Genomic DNA, 9,514 nt, shown 5'->3' on the forward strand with positions numbered 1-9,514 from the left:
TCCTGCTCTCCGCGTGCCCAGAGCTCAGCCCCGGGCAGAGCACTGTCCTGTGCTGTGCTTAGCTGTAAATGAATATACAGTATTTTATCCTAACACCCCCCCAAAAAAACCCCAAAACCAAACCCAGCCAACTCTCAAACCCTAGACCTTTTCTGCGCCTCTTTCCTCAACGTGCCGGCAAACAGCGTGAAAAGAATCCCCACCAACCAACCAAAAATACCTTTCTTTTCCTGCTTTCTAACTGTTGCGTAAAGTGGTGCACAGATTTCATCCAGGTGTTCCTCATGTGTTTTCGAGGCCTCGTCGTCTGTGAGTGATGTACAGATTCTCCCAGCTGAAGCATTTTCTGGTTTGTTCTGAAACCTAATGCAGTGTCTTGAGTAGATTTCAAAGGTGGCACAAAGGGTATTTGGAAAAAAAATAATCAAAAACTTTTCAGTGAATCTGCAGTTCACAGCAGATGGGAAAAATGGTGGTTATAAAAAGGGAAGCCTTTCCAGATGAGTATCCAGCTTTCATTTCCAATGGGACAAGCCTTTACAGGTGGTGAAAATATCCACTCAGCAACAACAGAAGAGCCTTTTTGTGCATAGCCACTTTTTTTGCTTCTGCTTTTAAGGCTACACTTAGCTGATTGCTAGCATTTGATTCAAAAGGCATTTGTGCACAAAGAGGCCTCTTTTATTGTTGTTTGAGTTTTTTTATACCTTTACGTATTTGTAGTTTTCTTAAATACAGAGTTAAGGTTTGGAAATACTTGTTTCATGCTGTAAGAAAAACCTCACAGGGGAAAGCTTTTCTGTTTTAAATATTCCAAGGTAATGGCTCATCCACGTGGGAAGAATCTGAACTGTTACTGTGTAGCTACTGAACTGTAGCTGTGTCATAAAGGCAGATGTGCCATGCATCTTACTCTGTAAATATGACAGAAAAAGGTGGTATCTAATAAGGCTGGAGTTATCTAAGTAACTTGTCTTACCCAGGGATTTCTTTCTTCATTAGGCAGAAGATCTCTTCTTTCCGCGGCCTATGTGGACAGCTCCAAATGGGAAAAGAGACTAAAAGAAGAGCATAGCCTGGGTGAGAAAAGTCGATTTCTTGTCTCCATTCTGTCAAATTAATTGTAACCTGAACTCATTTTTTACTAGCTCATCATCTGTAAATGCTTCAAAATAAAAAAATGTGTGAAGCAATATGCTTCTGAGGTTCTATGTCAATGTGTTAAAAATTTGTCAGATATATTCAAAACTATAATGCAGAAACAGGTTAGAATTTGCCCATTTAATTATTGCTGGGTTTTCTCCAAGCTGATATTTTCCTTTCACAAAATCCTAAGTTTTATGACCGTCTCCGAGTGTCTGCTTCATTGACACTGTTTTAGTTGTACTGCAGTGAGAAATAAGAACTATTCTGTAAGTATTATGGGACAATCCTGTTTGAAGATATCTTTTAAAAAGAGCATTTTTCCTCTGAGTTTTGCAGTTTCTTGTTGAATTATAGAGGTGGGTTTTTTTTTTGAAAGATAAAACTAAATGCTTTATTTCCAAGAAGTTGTATGTTAAACTGTATCTGTATATGATACTGAGATCTCCTGTGCAAATTTTATAGCTATCTTACATTTGAAATGACATTCCACCATCTTTTTGGTGACTATGTTAAATAGAAAGCATAATGCAAAACATTTTTCCATGCTAAAGATAGATACGTGTTATTTTGTTCCAAAAGTGTTTGGGGGACTTCTTAATGCGTAATCTTTGACATCCATTTTTTCGTTCCTGGGCCCCAGAACTATGATGATTACTTGCAACTCAGATTGTGAGTCTGAAAGAAGAATCAGCAGATGAAATTCAAAGGCTTTTTTCAGGCACAAAACCAAAATTAGTCATGTTTTTTATGCATTAATTTGTTTCTTTTATTCTTCTATGAGGAGGACATAAGGTTGTTATTGTTAACATGTTGTGCTATACTTGGATCAGAAACAGCCTGTGGGTCCTCAAGATTGCAGCTTGCATTCTGTAGAGACTCAATGCCTTGTTACCCTTTACTGTTAGTAGGGCTGCTCATGCAGTGTTTTTTGGGCTGGAGCCACAGATTTGTGCTCTGGGATGCATTTGAGAAAGTCACCTCCAAGTAAAAATGGGTTCTTACTTCGGCAAACTTCATAACCAATCCACTGCAGAGGGAAACACTGTGCACATGCTGGTACAGTCCATGTTTGGCTTTCCCCAGGCCTGGCAAGACCTTTTGTGACTGTTTGGCAGGCAGAGTTCTTGCTGCTGCTCCTCTGCTTATGATCTTGATCCAAAGCAGATGTCTGTTCCCTGCTTTTCAAAGGACTGCTTTGCATTTTGTGTTCACAGAAGAGAGAAAACAAGTTAACATGGTGTCAGCTGTATTAGCATTTTCAAAGAGAAGACAGCCCTGCAGACATCTGTTCTGTAGCTGTCAGTTGTATTGCTGCATATACAGTCTTGCGGGTAGTAACTAGTGATTGTAGCTAGAGCAAATTCCTTGTGTTGAAGAGATACTCTTTTATTTGTGTGTTTTAAACATTGTTTCAGAAATGTTGTTATGCGGGACTGTGTTGTGAGAACACATTTACAGGAAAAAGTTTTTTTTGATTGAAAGTCAGTTCTATTTCTCTGCTGCAGTGATGTGCCATCCCAGACACATTTACTTTGTCCATGTAAGATGTGCTTTATCTTCTCTGTAATCTCAGTTTAACACTCCAGGAACTAATGAATTTAGGAGACTTCAGTACTGAAAAATGTTTGGGAAGGAATAAGACTGTACTTTGTGTACAGAGGTGCATTTATTCAAAATGATTGGGATTGAAAATGTGTTAATTTGGAATTTACAAACTGCTTGTTGGTAGGAAGATGCCTGCCTAGAAGTAATTTGGACCCCACTTACTGAAAATAAATTATCAAGGAAACAGGAGGCATGGCTGGACTTAAATTCTCCAATGCTTCACTTCATTTAGCAGTAACGAGTAAAACACCCTGATGAAAACAAAAGCAATTACCGGAATCCCAGGGGATAGAGGAATCGAGGTGAGATAGGAAATCTTGGTTTTTGTTAGAGTCACAGTACCGAAAATGGTTCATCTGGAACACCAGGTGGCGGTGCTGCCCTTACCGCTTGAATAAATGCCATTCAAAGCCATGTTCAGTACAAAGCTGTTCTTTACAGAAGCTGCTAGGCATGTGCAAGTAGAGAGAAACGTGGAATATATAAATTTGTAAGGCAAAATACTTGTCTTGGCCTTCCTTTATACTTTAATTGGATCTTTAAAATAAATCAAGGCTTTCTCTTTATCAAACTGTCAGCCTGTGAGTTAAGGTATAAACTCTGTCCATCATTCCTGGGGCTTTGCCCTGCAGTTGTGTCCACTTTCCCCATCACTGGATCACAACACTGCCCTGGGTGAACTACTTCTAAGAATGCAAGGGTATAAATAGAATAAAAGTGACCTTAAGATGGTGGCCAGATGTGCTACTTTTTGATATTGTGCTACTTGTTGATGTGACTACATGCTGTGTATAGGTACACACTGTCAGTCAAGACGAAACTGTGATTTCCTGGGCCACCAAACTGGTATTAGAGGTCATGGCCACTGACTTGGAAGGTGAGGGTCAGTGTTTTCCCAGTCATTGTTCTGACTCACCATGTTGCAGGCAGCAAGGCACTGAGATTCTGTGAACAAATGAAAATTACCATGAAATAAATCTCAGATACCAGTCACAGCACTGTGAAGTCATATCCAGAAGTTAAATGACCTCAGCTTGTATTTATGGTTTGTTTTGTTAGATTGTTTAAATCCATGAGATTCTTCTATATGCAGAAATACATTTATAGAGAAGCCAAAGTTTTGAAGAAGTTCAACTTGTGTTTTTAGTGTGAATGGGAGATATACACTAGTGTCCTCTTTGGTAATGAGTCAGATAAAAGCACTTGAAACATGTGTCTGTTAAAATGTGCGTAGAATTTTGATTTGGCTATTAAAACATTGGTTTTGTTTATATCCCAATGTTAGCACTCAAGTTTTACTCCATCAGTGCTTGGGTATTCACATAACTGGGCATTCACATGTTTGCATTCTAGTACTGTTGTCAGGATGTTTTTAACTAAGAAGACACTTTAATCTTGATTATTGAATAGCAACTTATGGAGCAAGTTTGCTTTACAGAAAGTAGCTGAATTATTTCAAATTACGAATGAGAAAAAAAATTCTGGGTTTAGGTGCTCTTCAGTGAAAAAAACCCAGGAAAGAATTACTCACTGCAAATGATCCCTATCTAGTAACTACTGCAGAAACAGCAATTTGTCTGGAAACAAAGCTAAATTTCCCCTTATCTTCAAATGTCTGCTATTCTTTTAGGTTTAATCAGCTTTCATTTTATGTGACTCTTACACTGTAGTTGATAGATAAGTGCTTTGTTTTGCTTTCTGTACTTTAGACGGAGAGTTCCAGCTTTGTAGTCAGCATGAAAGGTCAATCATTAAAATTCTGTGTGTGAACTCTCCCAGAGGAGGCTGGTGTATAATGCTTAAGAGTCTTGTGGTCTTGCTTTCATGGCATTGTATTCATTTGGTTTATACTTTACCTAAGTACTCAGTGTTTCCTGAAGTGGACTCTTCAGGAGCACCTAGACAAAAGAAATGCTAAGCTTGGGGCTTGGGTGTGGCCCAGAATGGTCATAGGGGTAACCTTCTAATTTTCAGTGTGATGCGTAACAAAAATAGTTCTGGAATAGATAAATGAGCTCCCAGTCTGTGCACTTGTCTGTCTCAGGTCCACGTTGCTTTGTCATCAAGCATATCAGATTCTGGAGTGAATACTTTGCAGCTGTCTTGAAATGGAGGTAAAGAATGGTGGATGGCACTTGGTTTGATACATTTTAGGCGCGGACCTAGCCAGTTCTTAGTTCTGGATAAGCTGCCTTGGGCGCAGCATCCCTTCTCTCTAAATTCTAGCACTGCTAGGAATGCTTCCAATACCTTTATCCATGGGCTTCATCGTGACCTTTGTGAGTGCAGGAGAGATGGGTGATGTGGAGTCAAATACATACGCTTCCTGTAAGGATATTCCCACAGAAATTTCTTTACTGTTAAAAATGTCTATCTGCTGTTTTAGTGGTTATCTGGGATAGCATGGCCTTAGTGGCCCACATTGGCTCATCCTTCACTGTCTTTCGTAGGAGCTGGTACTCATCTTAGTGACTTTGCCGCAGATTTCCCTTTGCTTCCATGGTCATGAAAAGTTTGTCTTCCCTCAGCCCAAGATAATTGCTTATTCTGTTTTGAAGAACACCTTAAAGTGCCTTAGGATAAAAGGTGTTACATAAACATGGAATACTGCTATGTGGCAGACAGCAGCACTGCATAAACTAAGAGGTAACCGTTTTATTCTGAGTGAAGACTCTATCATTTGTCTGCAGAAAAGGCTTTGTACATGTGCTGTAATTTGACAGAGTACCTATAAGATCAGAGTATCATTGAATGCCGTTTGTACTGCTAGAACTGTGTACCCCTCAGTATTCACTGCAATACAGGTATGATTTCAAAGTGGTGAATAGTGGTATCACTTGTTTTGTGGACAGAACATACATGGACTGCATCCCTCGGAGGCAGTATGCTACTGGTGCAGTGCTGCATTCTTCCCCTGACAGCTTTGCAAGAGTAGAAGGGTTTGTCAGTTCTAATGTAGTACTGTAATTTATGCTTGCCTCACATTTCAGTAACAGGTGTGGACATAGGGTGACATTTTTGGAAAATGAATCGTAAAATGAGCCAAGCCATCAGTACTTCAAGGATGGCCAGTGTACTAATTGAGAGATGCCAAAGGAGCTGCTCATTTAGTAACAGTTGCAAAGGATGAAGCAAGGTGCTGATGGTGCAGAGGGAATATGTTTGATTCGTTGTCCTGGGAAATGGAGGAGAACAGAAAGAAAGAGTATGATTGAAGTCTCTAAATTTTATAGATTTGGCATCATCATATCTCAATTTGGACTCAAACAGGTGGCATTAAGCATACATGGAACAACTTGCTCTTTATGAGTCATCTTTATTTTCCAGGAACAGTACAAAATGAAAACTCCAAATTAAATTAATTTAACTGCCAATTAAATTCATTAAATGCAATGGCTGGTTACCTGTTCAACAGTCAGAAGCTTGTAAATTCCTGTATGGTCAAATTAATATTGTTATGTGACTGCTGAAGCAGAATGCTATAAAGCTAATAAGGTACTGGCAGAGTGCCCAGTTTGATTAACAGGATTTCTTGGGATTGCTGTTTGTGACTGTTGGGTTTATCAGTACGGTACTGCTTGTCTCTGTTTCTCATTGTTTTACTGTAAAATAAAAATCCATTCCAAAAGCATTGTCCAGCATATGCTAGGCTTGAAAGGAAGCATGAATTTTAAGGACAGCTGCTCAGGGTTTTTTTAGATGAGTTATATTAATTATACTAGTTTAATACAGCAGATTGTAAGTTTGCTTTTTCCCCCTGTTTACTAGTAGGTTAAAATCATCATGCTAAGAACCTTTTAATGTATTATTTTATGTTAAAATATTTAACACTAATTGAAAGCATTGTTTTCATACAACCTCAAAATGAGATGTTAACAAGGAATGAGAATTTGGGTAGAAGTTCTATTCTTCATTATATGATAGCTCTGCAGATTTTCCTGTAATGCCAGTTGATTAAACGTACTCTTTTTCTGCTTTCTCCAGCTGAGTTAGCCCATTTAATGGACAGAACCTATGACAGAAAGCTACCTGTCAGCTCTTTGACAATAGCCCGGGTAAGGAAATAAATCTCAGTCATAAAGTGATAGAAATCACAGTGGAATGCTTGTGTAATCGAGTGAGCTGAGTGGGGATAAATGATAGCGCCTCTGCTGAGAGTTCTGGGATCATAAATGTCTTGTTATACTCTTAAATTGCTGTATAAAGCTGTTTTATTGTTACTTTGTACTCATTAGTTAGTACCAGGACTGTTGGGTCTTCAAAACAGAAATATTTTTTTCCTCAGTAAAATTGGGCCTCACTGTTACTGGATTGTGTATTCCCTAATGTATGTTCCCTGCCTTCCTGGTTTCTGTCTTTGTGAGAGCTTTAGTGCCTCCTCAGGCATTGTATAAGAACCCAGGTTGCTAAGGGAATGCAGTGAATTAGCACACTGCACCGTCTGTCTTCCTCCACTTCCAGGCTTCCTTTGGAGTGAGGCAGAGTGGACACTTTTGCTTCTGTAGTTTTCTTCCCTTGCAGCAGACTGAGGCAGAACAAATGCTGACAAAGGTTAAAAAAAGTCATTATTTTTCCTGGAGTTAGTAACCAGTTTTTTACTCTGGATTGGTTAATCTGGAGAGGAGAAGTGGAAGCAGGGATGAGAGATGTGTTTTTAAGTTCCCTGTGTGTTTGTACTGAAGGAGGATAAATATCTCACTTTTTTAAAAAAAAGCAACCCACAGCACAAAAAGCCAACTAATTTCAGTCTTCAAAATTATACAGAAAAGTGGAGTTACCACCCTCGTACCTCAGTAATGTCACTAATTAGGATCACTTGTACCACTAACTGATGAGTTACAGAACACTTTGTTCAGTTGCAAGATCAAGCATTTTTACAGGTAAAGCACACAGACATGCTATTGCCACACTCAAAAGATGAGACCTAAATGAGTGCAGCATGCAAAGAGAATTGAGAAGTGGGAGACTGTGTACCAGTTAGCTGAAACTATTATTTTTAGTTTAGGCTTAGGATAAAGAAAAGTACCAACCTCGAGAACATGGTTATATTCTGAGCTAAAGGTATTATATTGGGAAGACTCTGTAGTGTTCCAGAATCTTTATTCTTATGTTAGTAAAACATGCAGGAAAACAGGATTCACTGTTACCAAAGTTTAGTTGAAGATTTGTCTTTCAGCAGGCTAGAAGAAAGCAGAGTAGGAGCAAGCAAAGAATCCCAGTACTGCCAGACAGCTAAATATACCAGACAAATGTATTTTGTTATTACATTTTCTTCTCATATGCTGTATGAGTGCTCCCTCTTTAAGATTTTGTTTCTTATTTTTTAATCAGTTTGTTGACAACATTACTTCACGAGAGGAAGTGGATCAAGCTGAATACTACCTTTACAAGTAAGTGTCTTTTCCCCCCAACATGAACTTTGACACGTACAAGAAAATGCCATGAAGTCTCATCCTTTGAAGGCTGAGCGTTTCCAGCTAACTGGCTTTGATTTCTCTCTTGCAAAGTATGTGCATTTACTTGTCTTACAAACTCACAGCTAAGGGCCTTCTTGGTAACTTCTCTGTAGTTATGGCTGCCCTTCTGTGGACCTCTGGCATTGACTCCTGTCAAGCATGCTAGTCTGAGCTATTGAACAGCTAATACAACCTCCAGCTGTGATTTACATTAGAGATGCTGAAATTACGTCTGGTCACAGTTTTTCCTTCTGATACTTTTTAGTTCTCTAAGTCATTATTTAACAAAATTGGTTATGTGCATATTTGCATGGGTAAATGTAGAACTCAAGGAATCTTGTTTCCTTAAAATGAGGAGAAATGAAAATGGACATCCTGTGGTAATGATCAGGTCAAGGCTGAATGAAGTATAGGTTTTATCCCCTTAGTGCTTTTATGTTTCCCAGATAAGCTGTGTAGTTCACCTTATGCATGGGTTGTCAAGGTTTTCTGCAACTATTTTTGTGCTGAGCCAAGTGCATAGGGTATCTTTTCTGCTTGTGTCAGGTTGAATGCTTGCTTGCTTCATGTCATACCTCTCAATAATTGCTTGTGAGCAGCAATTCTTGCTGATCACTAGAATAAGTTCTTTCTGGATGGTTGCACAAACGTTTTGAAAACTGAGGTTTCTGATAGAGAAAGTAACTCGGTCCTGTCAGAGTGCGTGAGAGAGTATCCTTATAAATAATGTCAGGTAGTTATTTGTAAATAAAAGTCATTGTTATTTTATTTAAGATGGTTACTGGGTGGATGTTTTAAGTATTCACATAGTTGTAAGTACATTAGACTTCAGATCCCTATGATTCTCTGGTACTACTGGGACAGTATCTGATCTGAACCTCAGAGCTTCAAGATGGAAACGGGAGAAAGCCTGTTTGGTATACTGGAAAAAGATCCTTTAGTGAAAAGATAAAAGTAGGAAGAAAAATCTGTCATAGAAAGGTGGTTAGTGGAGCTTTCATTCCTTTTGATGAAAATTTCATTAGTCATTAGTCAGAATTTGTGGTCAGAATTCAATTTTCCATCCTGGAACAGGTGGGATGAAAACAGGAGAAGGTAAAGCCAGTTTAATGGACCCTTAGTAACTTTTAGTAATATTGAAGGATGAAATGTACGTTATGTCACATGTACTTTAGTCTTGTCTGATGGAGTCAGACCCGGTAGAGTCAGGGATGCCAAGAGGCCTTTGACTTGCCTGACACACAGAGGAAAGTGTGATAGCTTAATTGCTAAGTCTCGAAAAAGTACAGATAAAATCCAGACAGTGA

General features: G+C 38.8%; 1 protein-coding gene across 1 annotated transcript in view; it reads left to right on the forward strand.

Annotated features, from left to right (window-relative positions):
* Window positions 1-983: 983 nt before the first annotated feature.
* MRPS27 (mitochondrial ribosomal protein S27) overlaps window positions 984-9,514 on the forward strand; it is a gene marked incomplete at its 5' end in the record, with an annotated part of 40,970 nt that continues 32,439 nt past the window's right edge. The window contains 3 exons of the mRNA XM_009084963.1: window positions 984-1,080; window positions 6,736-6,806; window positions 8,083-8,141. Of these exons, the coding sequence (XP_009083211.1) occupies window positions 984-1,080; window positions 6,736-6,806; window positions 8,083-8,141 (227 nt within the window). The remainder of the gene's footprint in view (window positions 1,081-6,735; window positions 6,807-8,082; window positions 8,142-9,514) is intronic.

This window comes from Acanthisitta chloris, unplaced genomic scaffold (assembly GCF_000695815.1).
Source record: "Acanthisitta chloris isolate BGI_N310 unplaced genomic scaffold, ASM69581v1 scaffold2730, whole genome shotgun sequence".
NCBI lineage: Eukaryota > Metazoa > Chordata > Aves > Passeriformes > Acanthisittidae > Acanthisitta > Acanthisitta chloris.